This window comes from Chrysoperla carnea, chromosome 5 (assembly GCF_905475395.1).
Source record: "Chrysoperla carnea chromosome 5, inChrCarn1.1, whole genome shotgun sequence".
NCBI lineage: Eukaryota > Metazoa > Arthropoda > Insecta > Neuroptera > Chrysopidae > Chrysoperla > Chrysoperla carnea.
Genome location: NC_058341.1, coordinates 33,733,406 through 33,758,630, shown reverse-complemented (window position 1 = coordinate 33,758,630; position 25,225 = coordinate 33,733,406). Strand labels below are relative to the sequence as shown.

At 28.1% G+C, this 25,225-nt stretch overlaps 2 protein-coding genes across 2 annotated transcripts; one reads left to right on the top strand and one right to left on the bottom strand.

Moving 5' to 3' along the window:
- The first annotated feature begins 9,008 nt into the window (after positions 1–9,008).
- Positions 9,009–10,820, top strand: LOC123301124 (delphilin-like). The gene is made up of 4 exons (XM_044883857.1): positions 9,009–9,121; positions 9,613–9,854; positions 10,189–10,567; positions 10,805–10,820. The coding sequence occupies exons 2-4, from the start codon at positions 9,656–9,658 to the stop codon at positions 10,818–10,820; spliced, it is 594 nt and encodes a 197-aa protein (XP_044739792.1). The 5' UTR covers positions 9,009–9,121; positions 9,613–9,655.
- Positions 10,821–13,285: 2,465 nt separating this feature from the next.
- Positions 13,286–24,013, bottom strand: LOC123299563 (microsomal triglyceride transfer protein large subunit). The gene is made up of 9 exons (XM_044881794.1): positions 23,695–24,013; positions 18,903–19,106; positions 17,963–18,573; positions 16,727–17,009; positions 15,776–16,429; positions 15,402–15,617; positions 15,168–15,322; positions 14,197–14,364; positions 13,286–13,450 (listed from the first exon to the last, which is right to left on the bottom strand). Exons 1-9 carry the CDS (start codon positions 23,977–23,979, stop codon positions 13,303–13,305), a joined length of 2,724 nt encoding a protein of 907 aa, XP_044737729.1. The 5' UTR covers positions 23,980–24,013; the 3' UTR covers positions 13,286–13,302.
- Positions 24,014–25,225: the final 1,212 nt, after the last annotated feature.

Genomic DNA, 25,225 nt, shown 5'->3' with positions numbered 1-25,225 from the left:
TAAATATTTGGATAAAAGGGATAAATCAAAATGCAGCTACTATTCAGATAAAAAAACTTCTACAGGGCATTTCAAGACACCGGACTTGGTTAGTATTTCAGACAGAGCTAATTCTCTTCTATTTCAAAACCAATCACGGCCGTCAACAAGTCTAAAACGTAATAGAACAGTTCAAGAGCCTGATGTAGAATGTAAATGTAAAAAGTTTACAAATCGCAGAGATAGTTCACACATACAAATTGGAAGTTCTGCTTCAACTCCAGAACTTCGTAGCGCCACACCAAGCTTACACAGAAGTAGTAGCAGTGTCGAAATATCGAGTGGAAATGGAAATAACAATGTCATGAGTTGTGGGCATGAAAATGTTGGAGAGAATCTTGCCAATTCTATCGAAAGTGATTATGACGAAGAAGAAGTTGGGTACCAAGGAATTTTCGAAAAAATATTTTCTTTTTTAACCAAATAGCACATTTAACATTACTAATTGTTTGTTGAAATAAATAAAAAATCTTAAATTTTTTGTTGAAATGAATCAAAAATCTTAAATCTTGTGTTTTTATAAATTTAAAAATTTGTACTATGAATATTATAAATAAAGCTCTAAATCAAAAATCTAATTTTTAATCTCATAGTTCAACATATCAGGAATACAAATACAAAATTAAAAATTAAAAATGCGAAAAATTTTAAGCATTTTTTTTAATAGATTTTCGATATCTATAGCCATCTCTGGCTGACTTTGGTGCAGTTTGCTACCAAATTAGCAACGAGTAACAAACATAATAAGAGTAATTACAATTAGCTAATTCATACTGATGATGACTACTTGGAAGTCGAAATACGTATTTATAAAATACAAAAGACTGATCTAGGAAATTGGGGCAAAAAACGAAATAATAAATACTAAAATAAATGCTAAGTTTAAGAAAACAAGTTTATTGAAAAAAAGGTGAGTTAAAGGTATGTACATTATTGATAAATATAATATGTCAAAGGTGGAGTAGTGGCTAGTCCAGCCGCCTCCGATTACAGAGTACCTCGGTTCGTATACAAGCATTGCACCGATTAATGATAATAACATTATTATGCCAAGATAAAGTCGTTTTTTTTAGATAATTATTTTTAGAAACAAAAGAGACAAATAAGTAAGAGAGGGGGTATATTTTATTTTATTTTAATTCCCACCCTCTCTCTCTCCCTCTCTGACAGAAGAGTGATTTATGACATAAGTAGGAAAGTGGAACTAACATAATTAGTTTTTTTTTTTGTGAAGTAACATGTTCTCCTTTTACAAAATCTTATAAAATTTCATTAAAACAAGAAGCTCCGCGATCTTAGCACCTCATGTGCGGAATTTCGATTGACCAATTATACCATCTGAAAGGTCAGAAATTGGTCATAAAAAGTCAGTTGGTCTCATTAATTGGTCAGCATCAGAAAATTTTTTATTAAAGATTGAAAAAACTCCACCTATGCGCGATCGGGAAGCATTCGCTGATAATTGGTCAGCTAATAAAATAATTTGGTCAGTTTAATTTTATAATCAAAAAATAATATAATTTCGAAAAAATTTTCAATTTTTTCAACATTTGTACTAGGAGAACATAAGTGGGAATTAGTAGTTCCTGATAAGGAGAAAAGTGAGTAAGTGTTTTCACCCCGAAAGTCTAAAATTTTATTTTGGCAGAAAGTTATTGGTCTGCCCACTAGAGGTCACACTCACCAAACACGGGTGAGCAGACCACTAACTTTCTGACTTACGAGGTGACAACAATTACCTTGCTATCAGGTACTACTTATTCCGTCCGTCCTTGATGTTCTCCTAGTAGAAATGTGAAAAAAATTGAAGTTTTTGAACGAAAAAAAACTAATTTTTTCATCATTTACTAGGCAAACATGCTGTGGTGGAAATTTGAAAAAAAATGAAAATAAAAATTTTTTTAATATATGTCCTTACCTAGTTTCGAACCAAGGGATTATTTATTCGAAGTCAGATACGCTAACCACTATACCATTAGGGCTCTGTTATTCGTATTAATAAATAATTATATTAATATTTTCGACTTTCTTAAATTATAACAAAAAGTAAAACTCATTTTCGGTAGTATTATTACAAAAAAAAATGGGAAACGAAGTTTGAAATACTTACCTATCGTGAAGTTCGAAATACTTACCTATTTTTAACTGAAATAATATTGTATAGCTACAGAGAGATGGGGAAAAATAAAATAAAAACAGGGTTTGAGTTTTCAACTTTATTTAAATGAAATCAAAATACATAAAAACTATTTACGAATTACTTGCACATAATTCCATATAATTAATTTCACTTTTATCCAAAATAAAACTTAACAAAGAACTGATAAAAAAAATTCAATGTTAAAATGGTTGAAAATTTAGAAAAAATGAAAACGTTACCTCGAAAAATGATTTTATACTGTATTAAAACCATTATTAATTCATATTTATTTTAGGTACAAATATAAATAAAAATGTACAAATATTTAAAACAAAATATCATTTTTATCAATTTTTCTGGTTTAATTATTATTAATCAATTATTATACTTACCTTTATGGCACGTATAACTGGAGTTATTTATAGCAAGAGGGCGGTTTAAATAGATAAATTAAACTACAAAAGAAGAGTAAAATTTTTAATACCAGAAAAAATTCATTTAATTTAAAAGTAAAAATGTTAAACACACCAGGATACGAACCAGCGTACCTTGACATTATCAGCAAGTGCTACATCCACAGAACCACCGGGTTATTAATAATAATATAAAAAATATATGGAAGTTAATATCTTTTTCAACCGAAAAATTCAAGATTTTAATTTTGTACGATAATTTTGTAAAATTTACTCTAAGTTTACGGTCATATCTTGCCAGGCTGCCAACACTGCTCAAAAGACTAACAAATTTCAAAGATTTAAGTGCAATTCTAATAGCAAACTTATTAAATTTTGATTACCCAAGGGCTTTGCAAATACATTTTATCTCGCAGCGAACAAATTCAAAAAACACAATAGCTATAGCACTAAAAAAATATACTCTCTTTAAATTTTTTAAAGTATTTATTTTCGTATAATAAATTAAATATATAATCACGATATAAATAAATTAACTACTCTGTTTATCCACTGGCGGCCCTAGCGTGGTACAAATGATGCGCATCCATCAGATACTATCATAAACAGTCACTGAAAACCCAACGAATTTTGCAGTTTTAAAATATTATGCGTGTTTCACATCTTTTTTTGGAATTGTTTCATTAAGGTGCCGATCTTATGAATAAATCATTTTATATTGTGGGTCATAATTTCGCACCACCCTTAAAACTTGCTGGAGCCATTTCCAATTTTATCTCGAAAACTTCCATGTTTATCACTAAACCAACCATGTAAACATTTTGGAGTAGGACCAGGTGTTTCAAACTCTGATCTTCCAATTTCTTGCCATGTATGTGCATCCAATATTAGTAATCCAACATGATTGGTTTTGTTATGTCCCCAAATCATTGCTGCCAATATAATTCCATCATCTTCAAATTGAGAATTTGGATTTGGTACGAATATTGGTTCACTTGGATAACAATTTTCTTCGCACCAAGTATATTTTATTTTATTATTTACATCTACTTTTATTATCTAAAAATAATTTTGCCATTAATGTATTTATCAGGAATATGAATATCTTTTGAGGTAATCGAACAGGATTTCCTATTCCAAAATCTTGTGAAATTTCCTTGAAAATTTGTGTAATGAGACCCCCCCCTCCCCAAATAGGTAAGTAACAACGATACATCAATCTTTGCAGAGTTGAGATTTTTTTTTGTTTTACTCTAGTTTTCCCCCAAAAAGTGCATGTGGTAGTTGGAAAAAAATGTCGTTTGTAAACAAGAGGGGCATTCGATGCTGCGTCAAATTTTTTTTATTGCCCTAAAATTAATCGTTCTCGAGAATTTTGATCAATTCTTTATTTATGGATAAATTTATATGAATAAAATAATAAAATTCAGAAAAATTTGCAATGTCTTTGCTAATAAGTTTAATTTGCAATTATTATTAACTTACCGTTCCTGGATTATCACAATCTACATCTGATCTGATGGCATAAAAATATTGATATTCTCGCCCTGAAATATTTACAGATTGTTATTGACTGAAAATGCGGTTTTGTTGAATGGGAAATTATAAGATTTTTTTAGAAAGTAATTACTTTTCTAAAACTTTTTAGTTTCCTTGTTTACTGGTCTAGTTTGTTCCAGCATGTTTTAATCGATTTTCAAACATTTGTTTACTTAATTTTAAAAGATTAGATTAACATTTTTCGTAATATCTCTATAAACGCTCTGAAATAAAACTTTTTCGAACAAGATTTGAGGTGATGTTTCAAAAATTGTTTCACCCCAATCATTAAATGAATTCGATTTTTGTATTTTTCGCTGACTATATAATAAATTCATGTCATTTCCGCTTTATTTATGGATTTATCATTTTATATTACCTAAATATTTTTCATAATTAATTCGTGGTGTTTCACAGCCTAAATTACATAATAATTCTGAAACCACAAAAATATTTCCATTCGCATTAATTAAGTTTGTTTTTAAATCGTTTTCATTTGAATCGCACGGATTGACTTTTATATTTTTACAGTGTGTGCCCAAAGGTAAAACAAATCTTAAAGGACGGCCACGAAACATTTTTGCATAATCTGGCATTTTTTGCATATTCTGTAAATGAAGTAAAATGTTAATATATATAATGTATACAGAATTTGCCACGCGAGGTGGGGGACTACGTAGTTTTAGTGAATTTTTTGAAATCAGGCAAATATTATATTAATTAATTAGAGCAGCAAAAATGTTACAAAAATCGGCTAATAAAGGAAAATGAAAGAAACCGCTGGCATTTTGCTAAAACCTTATGGAATGTGGTTCTTAGGTGCAAATATCATTATTAAATAAAAAATAAACAATAAATTTCAATTCAATAAAACGATGCATGTTAAAATTCGCAAAAAATTTTTTTAATTTAAACTTTTTATTCAATTAAAAAAATTTGTAAATAGGCAACTTGTATGACGCAAATGCTAAGTGTTTGTCTAATAATCGAAAACTATTATACATGTATAAGTATACGAAATTCAAGATGCCTATTTAATTTTATTTTAAACTAAACTTTTTATTCATTTAAAAAATTTGTAAATAGGCAACTTGTATGACGCAAATGCTAAGTGTTTGTTTAATAATCGAAAACTATTATACATGTATAAGTATACGAAATTCAAGATGCCTATTTAATTTTTTTTTAATCTAAACTTTTTATTCATTTAATAAATTTGTAAATAGGCAACTTGTATGGCGTAAATGCTAAGTGTTTGTCTAATATTCGAAAACTATTATACATGTAAAAGTATACGAAATTCAAGATGCCTATTTAATTTTATTTTAATCTAAACTTGATTCATTTAAAAAATTTGTAAATAGGCAACTTGTATGACGTAAATGCTAAGTGTTTGTCTAATAATCGAAAACTATTATACATCGAAATTCAAGATGCCTATTTAATTTTATTTTAATCTAAACTTTTTATTCATTTTAAAAATTTATCAATAGGCAACTTGTATGGCGTAAATGCTAAGTGTTTGTCTAATAATCGAAAACTATTATACATAATATATAAGTATACGAAATTCAAGATACCTATTTATTTATTAATTTTGTAAGCCAACTTCAATTTTATATTCAAAAAATAATATAATTTCGAAAAAATTTTCAATTTTTTCAACATTTGTACTAGGAGAACATAAGTGGGAATTAGTAGTTCCTGATAAGGAGAAAGGTGAGTAAGTGTTTTCACCCCGAAAGTCTAAAATTTTATTTTGGCAGAAAGTTATTGGTCTGCCCACTAGAGGTCACACTCACCAAACACGGGTGTGCAGACCACTAACTTTCTGACTTAAAAGGTGACAACAATTACCTTGCTATCAGGTACTACTTATTCCGTCCGTCCTTGATGTTCTCCTAGTAGAAATGTGAAAAAAATTGAAGTTTTTGAACGAAAAAAAACTAATTTTTTCATCATTTACTAGGCAAACATGCTGTGGTGGAAATTTGAAAAAAATTAAAATAAAAATTTTTTTAATATATGTCCTCACCTAGTTTCGAACCAAGGGACTATTTATTCGAAGTCAGATACGCTAACCATTATACCATTAGGGCTCTGTTATTCATATTAATAAATAATTATATTCATATTTTCGACTTTCTTAAATTATAACAAAAAGTAAAACTCATTTTCGGAAAATTTTGAGTAGTATTATTACAAAAAAAAAAAATGGCAAACGAAGTTTGAAATACTTACCTATCGTGAAGTTCGAAATACTTACCTATTTTTAACTGAAATAATATTGTATAGCTACAGAGAGATGGGGAAAAATAAAATAAAAACAGGGTTTGAGTTTTCAACTTTATTTAAATGAAATCAAAATACATAAAAACTATTTACGAATTACTTGCACATAATTCCATATAATTAATTTCATCTTAAAAAAATTTTTTTGCATCAACTTTTTTTTTACAAACCAAATACCACACAAAAATAAAATGAAAATCCAAAAAGAATATTACGTATTTACAATCCAACTTCTTTATCTCACCTATATTTTATAAGAATTTGTTTGTACCTTTACTAAAAAAAAAATTAATTAGTTAATTAATAATTTTGTTCTGAAAGGAAAAATGGGATAGAATAAAATAAAACAAAATTTAAAATATATAACGATATTTATTTATTTATATTAATTTGAAAACGTTATCCCGAAAATTGATTTTTTACTATATAAAATAACCATTATTATTATTCATTCAAATTTTTTATAGGTGACATATGTACAAATATATATAATACAAGTGAAAACAAACAATTGACTGAGTTAATTGTTGAAATACCATGCATAGTCAGTGTTGATTTATTTATCACATTACACATACAAACATGTGACACATACATAACTGATAATCAAGTATAGTACCTATTATAAAATTTCCGCCTAATTGGCGCCCTCACGAGTAAACAGTGATGTTTATGAAAAAAAAATTTACATTTAAACTTTTGTTCTATCTCTAACGGTTTACAAGATGCGTCCTACGGACCCAAGACCCAATTCACCTATGATGCTCATTTACGAACTTGACCTCACTTTTTACGTCCTGAGTACGCTGTAAAAATTTCAGCTCGATATCTTTTTTCGTTTTTGAGTTATCGTGTCCAAAGACGGACGGATGGACGGACGGACAACCGGAAATGGACTAATTAGGTGATTTTACGAACACCTATGACAAAATTTTTATATTAACATCATTATTTTTAAGCGTTACAAACTTGGGACTAAACTTAATATACTATGTATATTTCATATATACATGGTATAAAAAGAGTGAAAAATTTAAATAAAAGGAAAAATTCATTTTTTTAAAAGTAATAAATTATAAAAAAAATATTTCCCCTACTCTGTCTGGTTTATAGTGAAGAGCTGTGCGTAAGTACTCACTGCCCTGATAAAACCATTCGGCTCAAAGCATGCGCGTTACGACAGAGACAACTTTTTTAATTTTTTTTAATATTAAATTAAACTGACCAATTATTTATATTAGCTGACCAATTATCAGCGAATGCTTCCCGATCGCGCATAGGTGGAGTTTTTTATTTTTTCTGCGAATGAGGTGCTAAACTTATTAATTGACCTTGAAAAGCTTTAATCTTTAATAAAAAATTTTCTGATGCTGATCAATTAATGAGACCAACTGACCTTTTATGACCAATTTCTGACCTTTCATATGGTATAATTGGTCAATCGAAATTCCGCACATGAGGTGCTAAGATCGCGGAGCTAAAACAAGAATAAATAAATTTTCACATGTACGACAAAAAAGCTAGCAAAATATTTTTTAATATTTTGTAATAGGCGAATATGTTATTAAAAAAGGGGATAAAATATATAACATGTTCTTCTGTTACAAAATTTAAAATTTTAGTCTTAACGAGCGATTTTTTAATTACAAATACTAATTTTAATATTTTGTAATAGGAGAATATGAGTGAGATAAACTATATGACATGTTCTCCTATTAAAAAGTTTCAAATTATAGCATAACCAAGCCATTTTTGTACATATTTTTAATATTTTGTAACAGGAAAACATGATTTTAAAGAGTGAGATATATTTATGATTATTTTAAATTCCACCCCCTGACAGAATAATGATTTATGACATATATATAACTGGAGTTATTTATAGCAAGAGGGCGGGTTATATAGATAATTTAAACAACAAAAAGAGTGGAAAATTTTTAATATCAGAAAAAAAATTTAATTTAAAAGTAAAAATTATGACCCTACCAGGATACGAACCAGCATACCTTGCTTTCATAGGCAATTGCTATATCCACACAGCCATCCTGCTACTTAAAAATAATATAATTAACTTAATACTATTGCTAAATAATTAATTAATTGATAATTTTGTTCTGAAAGAAAAAATAGGATATAAAATTTAAAGTATAAAACAAAATTTAAAATATATAACGATTTTTATTTAATTATAACAAGAAAAAGAAAGTTTTCATGAAAAATCATATTGTAATTATCCCAGAAGAGTATTAAGTTTACTAATCAAAACAAAATATTAATTTTCAAATATAAATCTACATAATGATATCAATAAACCCGCACTTAAAATTAAAGAGGAAAAGCGTCTGCAATTGAATTAATGAAAAAAATAAATAATTAATTAATGAAATATTTATAACCCAAGAATTGCTAATAATAAGCGAATAAATAATAATTCCTTAAAATTGATTAAGAAAGTAAAAAGTGTTTCAATGCCTATGACAGTAGCCCATGATATTTTAATTTTGTTTGACAGATTTTTTAATGATATTTTTAATTGTGTTAATAAAAATTTAAAGTTCAGCATTTTTATCTATCTTAATCAAAATTAAATGTGTATGAATTAAGAAATATAAAAATTTAATGTGATTGCATAGTTATAATGCGACTTAATTTTCCAAAAAATAGAGCAGTACGTGATATAAAATTTACAACAGAAAAGGTAATTTTCCCAAATTCAATTACAAAATAGACCACAACAAATTATTAAAAGAAAATAAAATAAAATAAAATAAATAATATTTCAATAATATTATGCTACGGGCCAAGCCTAAAAAAAAATTTTAATTACACTGAGTATATATACCAAGTCTCAAAAATTTCCTTTGCTCTTATTTGCTGCATGTCGACAAACGGTTTTTTATCGTCTTTTAACCTAACCAAAATCAAATCCACAATCTTAATTGCTCAAAAAATTATTACGATTTTAAAATCATATTTTATCACAATATTTTTAACAGCGCACCAAAAATATTTGGCTGGTGAGCAAGTACAAAATTGAACTAAAAATCGGTTAAATTACAAAATTGTTCAATCTGATACAAATGGTTTTAGAAGGCTCCACTCATTTGGACCATTGATCAGGATGACAATCCAAGATGACAATATCGTCCTGTATCTAGAGCTTCAAGAAACAAATTTTAATCATTCTAGCACTTCTATTAAGAAAGAGGTAATCAAGTATACACAAATTCAAATGCAATATCTAAAGATATGTGGAAAAGCTGTACTTGGGTTGGAACGAAAATATGATGAAGCCCTACAGCAATGCGAGAAAGTTACTGTTCCACCACCGGAGGAAGTAAAAGAAAAAAAAGAAAATGAACCAAACTATAATAAACCAACCCAACCAATGTTTAAGTCACCGTCACCAACGCCGTCACAAAAATCATCAGGTTATTCATAAGATAGCACCAAAGTCATCATCTTACTTTGAAAGACTCTGCAGTTTACATTTATTTATACGTTTACATTTAGCTTTGGAAAAACGAAAATATCGTTTCAGTTAGCGCTGCCAAAATTCATGCATTGTATTCAAGTACTTACTTCTACTGTTTCGTATAAAATTTAACAGCAAAACGCCGAAGGTAACATTTGGCCAGTTGGTAAACGATGCCTTTCTATACGATGATGGCTTTTACGATTCTTATAACTTCTAGAATGATTCCAAGAAATTTTCAGGAAAATTTTTCTACAGAATTTACTTTCTATAAAATTTGAAATAACTAGGAAAGAAACCACCAAATCAGCCAACAATCAGGTCATCACCGGAGACATCAAAACATTTGCCGAATAATTCATCATCAGATCGTCCTGTAGATCAAAATTCGTTTAATAAGCTAGAGAAAGAACAAACACAGGAACAAAAAACATTAGCCCAACCAGAAAATAAAAACCAGACAAAAACTTCGGATACAGATTCCTTGATATCATTTTTAATAGATCCAGATGAGGATATACCACCTTGCCCGCAGTGTCCACCGATACCAAAATGCCCACCACACTGCCCATGCCAACCAAATAAATCAAAACCCAAGCCTGAACCCGAACTCAACCCTCCGGTTTGCAAACCGATATGTAAAATTCTTGAAAAAGGGATTAATACTGAGTAAGTTCAAATATTATACACATATGCCGATTTAATCAACTTCGAGGTAATTTGTTGCTTCTGTCTATCCGTGTGACGTTCTTTTCGAAAATGACATAACGTAAACATTTAATATTCGAAAAATTTAGACCCAAGAGAAAATTTTAATTTTAGGTTTTTTTGCTAGACTGTTTTGTTTTTCGGGATAAGTATAAATTAGTTCATTTATCAATTTTGACAACGTTATTTCTAAAATAGGCTTGGACCGTCATAAACCTAGCACACCTATCAAATTGCTTCACTTGGTAAAAAAATCATGAACTTCCTGGCTAAAAAAATTAAAGCTCATGGTTTGAACCAAATTTATGACTTTTTTTTCGCTTAAAAGCAAGACTTAAATGAAGAAAATTTCAAAAAACAATTTGTTTTAAAAATGACGATTTACATAATAAACAACTTCAACGAAACGAATATTCGGCACTAATTTCCCGAAAAATTAAAATATTCAGATGTATCTATACATAATATAAATCGACTGATATCAATGTTTTCTTTTTCAGAAATCCTCGCTCAAGCTCCAGGTTAAGGTACGTTCATTCTTGTATTTTAATTAAAAGAATATCTTATCGTGTAAAACAATTGCATTTTCGCTTCAGAAGTATTCTCACGAGGCTTTCATTTAAAATTAAGGTGTTAAGCTTATATTTAATTAAAGGTGTTAAGCTTATATTTTGTTTGTTTATCATATTCAACAGGCCAATACTCAAGAATAAAAAATGCCAAGTTTATTATACTTGTAAATCAAAAAAAGCATGTGAAGAAAAATATAATACATCAATGAGAAAAACATGTGTTAAATGTACAAAAGGAAGTTGTGGTAGGCATTGCTCACCACAACCATTAATTCGATATTGTATAAAGCGGAAAAACGATAATCAAAATATAAATCTTTTAAGAAGAATGTATAATATGTTTAAGCAAAATATAAGTGAGTATAAAGTAAAGTGACTTGAGCGACGTTCATTTTAGTCCGATCGGTCAGCCTAGACATTTCTCATAACTTCTTCAGCGGCACTCACACAAATGATAATAGATTATACTGCCCTATATTCAAACAGGAATCGATTTTGAAAACAACAGCGATAATACCAAGCTGTGCTTCGGTGATTTTTACCTCTAGTTATAAGGCACGCCGTTCTACATGCTCAATATTCCGACAGCGGTGAGAGCTCGAAAAATACCTAAAAATAATGGAGCATTGCTTATCTAATATCGAATGATCAGCTAATAAGATAAGAGCCCCGCCATATATTACAACATTTACTGTCTAATGTCGAATTGGGCCAACAAAGTCTGATATTGGGTGTTTTCACCATAAAAACTCAATCAATACCATAACTGATAACACTGTCGATCTCAAAAAATCATTAGTTTCAATACTGTTTGTTGTATAAAATTTTAATTGTTGGGAAGATAGTCTTCAATCTATATATTGCAGTAAAAATGTTACAATATCAATAGAAATGCATGAGTTATGGAGCAAATGTTTATATTTGTAAATAAACAATTTATTGTTAATTAAATGAAAATATCAATAAAAAAGTTGACTTAAAAATTAATAAATAGGCAACTTGTATTACATATATATCGAAATGTATTATACAAATGTATATATGTATAACTTACACGCAATACAAGTTGCCTATTTATTAATTTTTTTAAATAAACTTTTGCATTGACCGTTTCATTTAATTAACAATTTATTGTTTATTAACAAATAGAAACATTTGGGCCACTAACTCTATGCCTTATTAATGATATTTGACACCCAAGAAACACTAATGAGGTTTTAGCAGGTTGTAACATCTTTAACTGTACTAACATGAAGTTTGAAAAAAAAAACATAAGATGATATATCCAGTATAACAAACATCATTGATATTACTTCCTCCATACATGATGCACTAATTTGAGTAGATTTTTGATGTTACTCTTTTTTCCTAGGAAATCCACTTTCATTTATAAATAATTTACATTCAAAAGATATTGTCCAAGTTAAAAAATTCAGAAGGTAAAAAAATGGTAAAGGTCGTCGTTAACCGTAGAAAACGTATCTGTGTTTGATGGCATACATTTTGCAAAATACAAGCTTGTCTTATACCAGTTTAATTATTTGAATTATGTTTTTTTTATTTTAATGTTATTGTTGCTAAATATATTTCTTTTTTGTATACCTCATGCTAATTTTATATTTAACATAAATTTGCATGTGAAACAAGTTTTAAAATTATGTAGATACTTTATTCTTGTTAATTATGAAGCTAAAGGAATTCTTCCATTAAAATAGACTCTCTGTTATTAGACCCATAAAAAATTTGCTCCCTAGATGTGTAATATACTATTTTATAGTTGTCAATTTATAATCATGGTTTGCTTTGAACAGATTTGTTCCTTAAGAATTTTCTGTTAAATAATAAATGTTATTACTTTTCTCTTCGATAGTTTTCTTTATATATTTACACATCTGGGGTGGCAATACTAAAATATAGGGGGCTTTTTTTTGTTATAATTTTCTACCATTCTACGAAATTTTTTTTAATCTATTTAAAATTTGCATAGAATAAAAAAAAAGGATGCGAATTAGTATTTATTTTCAACAAATAATGTTTTAATATTTGAATCTTCAGCTCAGGGGTTGTCTTGTAAGATTCATTCAATTGAAATAATTGAAACATAACAAAAAATTAAAAATTTATTTATTTATCCTTAAATATAACATTGCACATTTCATTATTTTTTTGATTTAATGCATACGTTTTTCCGGGTACTTTACTGACTTTGTATGTTGACTTTCGAAGTTTATGTTTACTTCCTGGTATCCGTTCAATTTTATATATATTATGCCTAAAAATAAAATAGAATTTTATTTTAAAAAATTAATAGATAAAAAATACGATTATACAGAGAAATTTTTTTTATAATTTTTCGATTCACTGTACTATTAATGATTTCAGTTATTATTAATTTTAATTACACAAATATTTGTAATTCCAAGTCCTTTTAAAATTCTTTCAAGAGTTTTTCCTTTTAAAAAGTATGTGTGTACTTATTATATAAGCGCAATTTTTTATAACGAGCTTAAAGAAGCATAGCTTCAAAAATCTACAGGTGATACACAAACGGAGGTTCTTTTATCTATCACAAGAATACTGCAAGAAATTTAGGTGAAAACGGAAAAGTTACCACACATAAAGTCAGATGTGTTATGCAGTTATTAATTAAAATTTACGAAAGTTATATGGCTAATGGTCCATTGAATTGAAAAATTTTTAAAGACATTCTGATTTCTGGGCCCATAACCTCTTAGAAGTGAACACAACTATGTTTTGTAACGAACTATGTTTTATTCTGTTGGTACATACATATCTATATAAGAACATTCTATCTTACAAAATTACGTCATATGTATTACCATACTATTGATAATAGAACCAATAAGTAATAATAGATGGCATCACATGTATTATATTTTGTTACTTATTTCAACAAGAATTCGATTCTATGTGTCACAAAGGGGGATTATGGAGCAGGTTCCTGCTCAGATTCTTAATCATTGTCTATTTCGTGGTAGATCCTCAGTGATAACTTACCTTACTACTGTATCTGGTTGTTTCAATTGCATGCATAAAGATACACCAGAATAAAATTCAATATCGGATACAAGATTCAATTTTGGCTCAATACTCAAACTATATTCTATTTTAGAATTTACAAATAATGTATCAATTCGAACAATTCCAGTTAACAATATACCAGCCCTAGAATTAAAGGTAATCACAATTAATAATATGTTAAATGGAAAATTATTATGGAAAATAGCCTCAAGTTAAGATATGAATAATCAATGAATAAAATACTCCTGAAAAATTAAAAAGGTATCGATCGTTTTTCTCACATATTTTTGTATAAAAGTATTAATTCATTGTCATCAATCATACAAAAACGGGACTTGTGTGACATCAATCATACACGAGCGGGGCTTCAGCAACTGGTCGACACTTCTGAGATTCGTTTCTTTGAATTGATACCCCAGAAAATCACCATTCAAACGCTAAATAACCAAATTCTATATAAAATTTAAATAAATTCGAAAAGATGATGGAGGAAAAAAGAAAATAATTTTTTGCTATATTGACTTGAGTAAGGTATTCCGGTAAGCACAGAGGCCTCCCATATTGTGTATATGAGTGATTTAATAGTGGTGCCCTTTGCCACTTCTAAATCTAAAATTTTATCGGCTTTAAAATCTGCCACTATCACATTGATCCAAGTTTCTAAGAGGATATATTTATATGTGGGGAATCTAGACCCATTTGATGTAAAACAAAGTCAATATTTCACAAGGTATTGTCTTTTATGAGCACGTCCAATCATCATGAGGACGCTTGAATTAGAGCATCGTTATAGATGCTCTTATATTTTAGAAAATTTTAAGTAACGAAGATAATTATGCTGATGCATAACGTCATCTAAAGAGACTTTTATATATTCAATAATTATCTTATCTTATATCCTTAATCTATACAAATTATTCATAATATAATTTTTTTTTAAATATTACGTTTTTTCCACCCATGATTGAGCATTTCTATTCCACAACGATATTTGAATATGACCTGATAAGTCAAATGAAGTTCCACCAATATTTTGTAATTCCGCAATCATTCCAACACCTAATCTCAAGTATTCTAAATGATCTTGTAATAGAATTAAGGCCTAAAAATTATAAAGTTTATACCTTTTTATTATTTTTTCTCAATTAGTCTTAGTAACCTTTATTGCAATTTTAAATTACCTGATAAGCTGGAGTTTTTTCTGAAGCAGTTCCCGACCATACATGGCCCATAAGTTCACCTTGACCAGAAAAGAATACAAAAGGTCTTAGCTGAATACCCATTACAGATAATTCCATTCCAGCATTTGCTGATTCATCGGGATCACTAGCTGGGTCGACGTCATTATTAGTATCAGAAGAAACAAAACTTCCTAAACCACCGGCAAATAATCCTAACTAATCAAAAGTATTAAATTAAAAATAAAACAAGCCATGACAAGTGTTATGCCGGTTTTCCAATAAACGCGGGCAAAAAACAAAACTGAAACTCGAGTCGAAAAAAACAAAACTAACTTTTTACAAACTTTTTGGAAACTATCATTATTTAAACTTACCCGAAACATTTCTTGTGAGACACCGTTGTTTTCCAAAACTACGTCAACAATGCCACGTTTCAAGATGCCACCATGGATTTCTTGTACAGTAACTAAACTACCATTTACTGATGGGTTATTGACAAATGATCTTGAAAAAGCAGTGCTTAAACCTTTTTGTGCTAATATAGCATAATTATTGATTTTAGGATTGCTACGAATTATACCCAATATCACTTCTCTAAATTCATTGTCTGATTCAGACATGAGACGCAATTGTTGAACCAAATATTGTTTGACTTCAAAAGCTCGATCGTTCGATAACAAAAAATGTATTAAGTCTTTTAAAACCGTTTGGTCTGGTTTTGATTCCAAAATAATATCTAAAGCTAAAGTACGTGCGCTCGAATCATAAGGTTTTCCGTACATGTAAAATATTTTATGACATGTTTTTAGTACTTCAGCATTCCATGCTGATTTTGGAAGCTTTCGTAATGCTTTCATTGCTGCAACATTTACTTTTCGTGTTCCGTTTCTTGCATATTTTATTAAATGTGGAATTGTGGTTGAGTGTTTTAAATTTTGCAGTGCTCTTAAATGATTTAAAAGACAATCTTCCTGTTCTTTACAAAAATCTAATCCATTTAGTAACGATTCTTCAATTTTATGTACAATCTAAAAAAAATTAGTTTCAATATAAATTTTTTAAATAAATTTCGCGGTTGTGGGTATGAACCGCCTAGCTCTGAATAACACAGTCTGATATGGGTACGTGCCAAGCCACTCTGGCGTTAAAGGGAATGAAGCAGCGGAATCGTTTGCACGAGAGAGGTCGTCTCAAATGCGTCTTTCACCAGAGCTTGCCAAACCCATAGCAAAATGTAATTTACCGAATCAAGGAATGAATCATTTGAATGAATCAATACAGTCTTTTTAAACATTTGGAGGACTTTGAATTGAATGAATACTTACATTTAATTTCCCTTTGTTGTCATTATTTTTCTCATATTGATGGGCCATAGCTCCCAAAGTTAAAAGTATTGTTTCAACCAACTTAGGATTTTGAAATTCTTTTTTTGATATTTTTAGTATATCTTCTAATATATTGGATGATAAATGTGAGCTCATTGATAAAGCACCCAAATAACGTTCAACTGCATCAAAATCATTTTCATCATCAAAATTTAGAACACTTTTTGCTGCTTCATGTGCATCTTCAGTTTGTGCAAATCCAACAATATCATATAATTGAAGCCTAAAATTGTAATTGAGAATTGAAAAATTTTTGTAAGTAAAAAATATTTGCTAATAGGTAAAACATGAGAAAAGTTAAATGCTAAAGAAATACTTTGTCTTTGAGAAACAGGTTTTCAGACAGATCTTTTTAAATTAAAGAAAATTATATCAAGTAACTTTCCTCCCCAAATGTTTCACGGGATTCAGACATTTAAATTTATAAACACTATGAAAAACAAATTTTTGCTATCTGGAAATCCTCGAAAGTATATACAGAATGGCTTACAAGTTGACATATACTTGAAACTCGAAAAATAACTTTCATCGGCAAAAATGATTCAAGCGAAAAATGTTGGGTGTGTAGGCACACATCGTACGCAAACATTAAACTTGATCAAGGTTTTCAAGCTCAATGAAAAGCTCACTCTACTCCATAACTGGTAATTGATAAATGAACACTTCAAATTAGAAAGTTGTTATTGATTAAAAAAGTAATTTTTTTTGTTCGAAATATTTTTCCGCAAACCGTACAGTTTAGGCAAAAAAGGAATGAAAAGTTTTATCCAAAACTGTTTTTTCTTATCAAAATTTTTGCGAAATGCAGACATTCTTCGAAAGAAATTTTCCAATAAATCCAATAAAATTGGTTTGTTTTTCTATAAAGACCATTTTTGTTCAAATCGAATGAAGAAACCCACAAAAAGCCAGATTTTTGTTATAAATTACTGTTTAAACTATTCGATTTACAAAAAAATGTTTGCGTATTTATAAAGAACAACTTTCTAATTTAAAGCGTTTATCTAATCTTTGTCAATTATGAATAAGAGTTAGGTTTTAATTGAACTTCAATACTTAGATCGAATTCGATGTCGATATAAGATGTGTGCTTTTGAAACTAACATTTTTCGTTTGAAGCATTTTCCTCGACGAAACACTAATTTCACTTATTTTACTAAAAATAAAATTACTTACAAAATATCTTTATTTCGACTATGTTTTAAAACTTTAACAATATCTTGACGATTTGCCTCACGAACACCACTCAATAATTTGACAAATGCATTTGCTGATTTAATCGTTCCCAATTTATCATCTTTCAACCATTCCTTATTCTCTTTAATTAATTTCGCTAAACTTATGGTTGACGGTTGTACTTCACGTTTAGTTAACAATACATCATCAATCAATTTTGAACCAATCGATGATTCCAACTTTTGTAAAACACTTTGTATATTATTTGCTTGAATTATCGATGCAGTTCCATCAGATTTCTTTCGTAATTGTTGGATCGTATGAATATTACTACCAGCATCGTTACGTATAACCACATTAAAATCATGAAATTCTTGTGTTGTAATCCGTTCAATTACATTGTTATCAACATTTAGCTCGTAATTTGCTTGACGCTTGGATTCTAACGTACTGGATAATAAATGATTGGAATGTTTTAAATATGGTAAATCATTTGGTTTTGTACACCGAACTTTTGTTTTGGAAAAGGAATGTGGACCTATAGATGAATATATTACAGAACATGGACCAGATGCATCTGTTTCTTCTGAACTTCCATCTAATAGTTGAAACTAGAAACATATAAAAATGTCCTATTATTAATCGGGAATAAAATTTTGTTGTTGTAATTATACTCCAGTAAACGAGGCTTAAACCTCTAACTTCTTTCTTATAGTTTCGATTTCTTTTCTTATTACTTTTCATTATAACTTCGTTAATATTAGTGCAAATGACTTGAAACTTTTTCATTTTCAAAGGTTTTAATAAAAAAGGGTGAAAAGAGTAAAGGTAGGTACGCACAAAACTATGGAAAAACACATAATTACGTAAATTTATTAGATTAGAAATGTTCACTATGTAATACTTTATTTGTATATATAATTCAAAAAATTTACTATACCTGAAACAAACTGGAAATTCCTTTTTTTAAATTAATCAACGATAATTGTTCTCGTTTATCGTAGTATATTTTATTTACAATTCCTTCGCTCCATGATATATAAAATGGAAAATTTGGTAACGAATCTAATTTGGATGAGTGATAAATAAAACCTTCTGGTGCAGGTGCTTTTCTTGATTTTATATACAATTTTGGTGTAACTACCTGAAACAAATTTAAATAGCATAATTTTTTGTTATGAATATTGAGCTAATATAATATTACATTCTTTGCGATTGAACGGATTCAATTTGAAATCAACTTAATGAATTTTTATGAGTTCTTTATTTTAAATATTTATATGTGCGCGAATGATTTGGGCAAGCGTAGAAAATTGGTATTACCTTTATGGATACGACATTTTTCCTTGAGAATCATAAAATTGATTTAATGTTGTTTTTGAGCAATACCCATATTATATTATAAGGCAATGTTGACAATGGAATCGAGGCTGCGTCAGTATTGGCTTATCATGTTCCTTTTGCAAGCCCTGGTTCAATTATTGTCCAAGACTAATAAATGAAGGCTTGGTTTGCCAGTCGTTACCCAAGGACAGCATTGGTTTGCCAAGCCTTCAAGGAAGTCAGAAACGAGTCTTGGGCTTATACCTGACACCCTACATTGAAATGATGATATCTTTCCATTCTGATACGAGATTGTTTCAGTATTAGTTTTCAAGCTAGAAAATTAATGTTTAACAATTTCCAGAGAGGCTTCAACCAATATTGGTCCTCTTGTAATTTCCTATATGGGTACCCAGATAGCAGCAGTTGTTTCAAGTAATGTATTCTATACAATATTGTAGACATTGATTACCAAGTACGTGTGACTTTTAATTAGTGAGTATATTTTATAAATTTTCATAATCATTAATTAACAAAGCGATCAAACGTGCTTTATCAGTCTAATATGTATTTACAAGAAATTATTTTTGTTCATTTTAAATTTCCTCGATAATTAATTCGGTTAGTACGATTTTATAGGCGCCGCAAAAGAATAAATTTCATTAGATTTAAAAATACTTAAATGTTTAAGACCTAATAGTTTTCGTATCAAGGTCTTCATATTAAACAAATCGAAAAAATTATATTTCTTATTATAAGTACTTATAACCAAATATCTTATTTGGTGCCCAAATAAAAACAAATTCGACACTTAAAAACTCGAAATTAAAATATGGAAAAACAAACAGAGACAAACCTAAAATTTGGGTGAAACCTAAATGAACTTGCATTTAAATTCTGTGCATTTAAACCTAAAACAAGTTAAGTCACATTGGGAGTTATTCAAAATTAAAAGATTTAACTAAAGCTTTTTACCGATTTTTACAATAATTATTTAAAAAAAAGACTACAGTATAAGAACTGCTTTTTCTTAGAGATGGTAAAATTTTGTGAAAAAAAATATCTCATGAAAGAAATTTTTTATCAAGCCCAAATGGATATTTAAGAAAATTGTTGTATTTGATGGTTTTTAACTAATAAATATTAAATAACTAATAAATATTAAATAACTTTGTTGTAATTATGCATATAATCAAAAATTTGTTGAATAATAATTCACGTAAAAGGAGATAAAATAAAAATAAAATATTTTCAAAATTGCTTGTTCCTAAAAAATTGAGTGGCTATTTAAAGAAAACAATCTACCAGGTACATTTTTCATGAATATCTAGTAACTAGTACAAAGTTCAGTTGATATCTAGTAACGAAAGTACTTTGGATATAATTTTATCTTGTTGTTTTTCCATAAGTCTCGAGCTAGTTGATTATACATAAATAAATAATGCCTTAAAAAGTATAATAGCTAAATGTACTCGTATATTAATTCAATTTACCTTTATTATCAAAGAAGAATTATTATTAATAATTATATTATTTTTTATAATTTATTTTGAATTGTCATTTTAGATAAATGCATCCGTTCTACTTTCAAAGACTTACTTTATTTAATATAACAACTACAACAATGCATTTGTGGAGTAATTGTAAAAAAGAAATTATTAGTTAAGTGTTTATTATTATCAAGTATTAACTGAAGCAACCCGTGGCTTCATACACCGGGCTTTATTATGAAATATTAGCTTTTACCCGCCTCTTTGTTGTACATAAATATTTGATGTCCTTTATTCTTTAATATTTTTTCTTGACAGTTTGGCATCTTTTATCGCTCATGAAATTTATTTTCCTTAACTTATTTTAAAATTTTCCTTTAAGGTTTAAAAATGTGATAAATTAAATGGACAAAGTTTAAGGGAAGTTCTTTACATCGGCTGAATTATGGGGCCAAGTACAATGCTCAAACTACTCAAGTTGTTGAGTTTCCATATTTTTAAGTAAACAAGATTTCGTGACTTGTGGAAAAGGCAAACATAAAATATTCACATCAGGCAAGGTTTTCGAGATTTGAGTTATCGAGGTTTTACTCTATTTAAATATCGTTTTATTAAGATAATTTGATTAGCCACAACAAATTTTGTAATAATGCCTTACTGTTTATCACATTTAATGAAATGGATTTTTGTTTTTGGATATATTCGATAAATTTATGACGACAAATGAACTTACGATAACCTTTTTAAGATAAAGTATAAATGATAATACAAAAATTTACAGTTCAAATATTGTAACGTAGGTAATAATTGCATGGCGGCATGTGCCAAAAATATTTCTCTTCTATTCATTTTTATTCATTCAATGAAGAAAAATGATTCCTAGAGCTACATTGTGATTCCTAGAGCTATGATTTGAGATCTATATTTACTTCAAAATTAAAATGAATGCGAAGTACTTGTGAAGAGGTAGCTTTGGGGAACCATAATTATTCAATCTAGAATAGAATATTCCTCGTAATGGAAAAAATTCCTTAACTTTTTGGATGCTGGAAATGACTGAGAAATGATCAAAGATTTGAAGAATTATTATTCTGTAGAAAAAATGCGGCAGTCAAACCAATTCAAAAATTACTTCCAAGCAAACCCTTGTTAAGAATGGTTTACCTAAATTAAAGTAGTTATGAATGTTTCCTTGTAAGTTAGAAAAAGTAAAATTTACCAAAATTTTCTTTTCATTTATTGTTTCCAAAAATACTTAGACCGTGGGACAGAAAGGATGCATTGTTAAATGATTAATATACATACTTGAAACCAGAGCCTACCAAAATTTCTCTCTACGACTTTTTTCGAAAGTGCTACCTTTTCATATGAGCACGATAACGTTAAATTTAAGCTATCGGTTTGAAAAAATGCGACAGAGAATTTGGTCTAATTAGAGCTAGGGAGTTTTTTGAATAACCTAGCAATTTTACCTTGGATTTCTCAATAAGGTGAGATAGTGAAAAGTTGTAGATAAAAGAAAATTTACCATTCTTATCGGTAAATAAATTGAAAATAGTAATTTTTTTTAAAATAATTAGGAAAGTCAATTTTGTTTTATTACTTTTAAATCGAATTATACCATTTATGATGTGAATGACCATGACGATTCTTTTTAAATACGAATCATTGATACAGTCCTATTTTTAAACTGACAATTTTAAATAAATTCTCAAACCAGCTATAATTTATCTCTCTTATCGTCAAATAAATTCGTGAAAAAAGTAATTTTCTTGAAAAAAATTAGGTATTAGATTATAACGCTTTTTCTTAAATGCCAAACATGCTTATTTAAAACAATCCATTAGAGAATTAATTATCCGTGCTATTATATTTGAAGAGTAAATTTAATGCTGAGCACGTGATAATTATATTCAATCAAAAATATTGACTCATCAATGCAATTAATAATATAATGTATTTTACAATCAATAATTATTTAAAAATGAATGACCTATGATTTGCTAGGTGAGAATTCATATTATGTTTCATCAATTTGCATATTTACCGCACGAAATTTTAACCGCATGTATTAATTTTCGAAAATTAATTTTCTATTTTGAAGTAGAAAAATTTCCAATAAGTTGAGTAAGCCTTGTAAACTTATTTTCTTTGATAGTATAGAACCAGAACCAAATCATAATAGGTACTTATCTAAGAGTTTCAATATTAGAACCGAGTTCGCATTCAATGGGGCAAAATTTATTTTCATACCCAGAAATTAAACGTATCTATAGTTAAATATTGTTTCCAATTTTCTCATGTTTATTAAATACATTGATGGTTTTTTGGCGCTAGAGTTGAAAAACTTAAACTATTCATTAGGAAAAATCGGTCGAAATTCCAATCCTGATGCAACTCACATCAATTGTTGGGATTCTATTAAAACACATTTCTAGTCTACTCCGATAATTTTCATTCATATTTACTTCGAAAAATAACGATTTAGATATTTTAGATAAGTTTTTTTGATTCGAATATGATCTTCATATATTTTGGGGCGCGACAGCCTATTAGACAAAAGTCTTTCTTAGATAAGATTTTTTACGTTTTGTATAGATATAAATAGCGACCGAGATCGGAGTAAACTTTGTTCCTCCTTTTGTTCACAATTTCATAGATTTTAATTTTTTGGTGCGAAACCTTCAATCAGTTTCTAAAATAAATATCCTAAATTATTCCTTATTATCCCGGAATAATTTTCCATAAGACATCTATAGTTGGATTTTTTCTAAACGCACGGGAACCTTACGTTTTCCCGAGATAAAAAGTATCCTATGTGTAAACTAGTTAAATTTCATCAAAATCCATTTAGTAGTTTTTGCGTGATTGAGTAACAAACATCCAAACATACAAACCAAATTAGTAAAATTTACATACCTCAATTTTAAGTAATTTTTTATGTACATTTTCTGATGATTCCCATATACTACTAACAATAATATCACTTTCAATTTGAAAACCCACATTCTTTTCACTTTGATTAACATTATTTAATAAAACAGTTGTTTCTAATGAATACGTCCATGATTTTCCTAAATGAAAAACATTATCACGTGCTGTTGGATTACCAGTACCCGCTGCCACCGAAGATGATAATAACACAAAACCATATGTTAGTGGTCCAAATGTTATTAGTAAACTAAGTATTTGTTTTAAAAACATTTTTTTTTTTAAATTAAATTAATTATTATAGGTATTGTCTTTTTTATATTCAAATAAATTTTGATACTTTTTCTTCATTGGAAATCTTAATTAATATTAAAATAAAATAAATTAATATTTCTTAATGAAATGAACTTTGTTTTCGATAAAAATAATTCTTCATTTTTGCTTTGATATAATTCTGTTTTTATGTTATCTATATTATTTTTATTTTCGATAAACATATTATTATTAATTTTTACAGTAAAACATGTTTAAAAATATATTTTTAATAATCACTTTTTAATTATTATAATTATTGTTATTATTATTATGTAATTTTCTGTAAAAACATAGACCTATTTTATTATGTAAAAATTCTTATGAAAACTATATTTATTTAAAATAAAATTTCAAATTCCCAGATAAATTTTTTGTATTACAAATGCGAGTTTTAAAAACAATATAGTCATCATCAATTAACTAGTCATAATTATTCTCCTGAAAGAGAAAGCCACTCGCCATTGATTTGGTATTTCAACAGTCAACTGTATCAGCAAAATTAGAATAATATCTCTCAGGAAAATAGCTGTGATTAGCTGATTCATAGTGATGATTTCTACATTGTAAACGAAATACGTATTAACAATGCACAAAATTAATCTTGGCATAGGGATGAATTTGAAATTTTCTCTCATTTAAATACTTTTCTTACTTCTCGTATAATAACATTCAAGAAAACAACGTAAATATTCAAACTTTTTTAAGAAAACACCCTCTATATTCAAAACACATATTTTCAAAATGTTTCATAAAATAACGATTAAAATTGTTTAGATATATATTATGTATATATTAAATATATTTTTTAATTGGCTAGTATATACACGTATCTATTTGTCACCTATAAATGAGCTAAAGTTCAAAAACGGTAATCAAAAATACTGATATTGTAGCTTAATTTATTTGTTACAAATCAAATAGAAATTATTCAAATTCAGCTAATAACGTACGAACTAGACAATGAATAAATTCATAAAAATATTTTAATTTTTATAAACAAAAATTCTCAATGCTTAATTTCTTATAATATTATGGTGGAAGCGCTGCTTACAATAAACTTCCGTTACAAATAGATATATTAAATACACTGATTTGCGCTCCCACCATTATGAAATCCTTAGCCATAACCATAAAAAAAGAATGAACAGATTTCCATTCAACTTAACAATCACTCCGATTAAGCCTAAAGCTTTTAGTGAAAAAA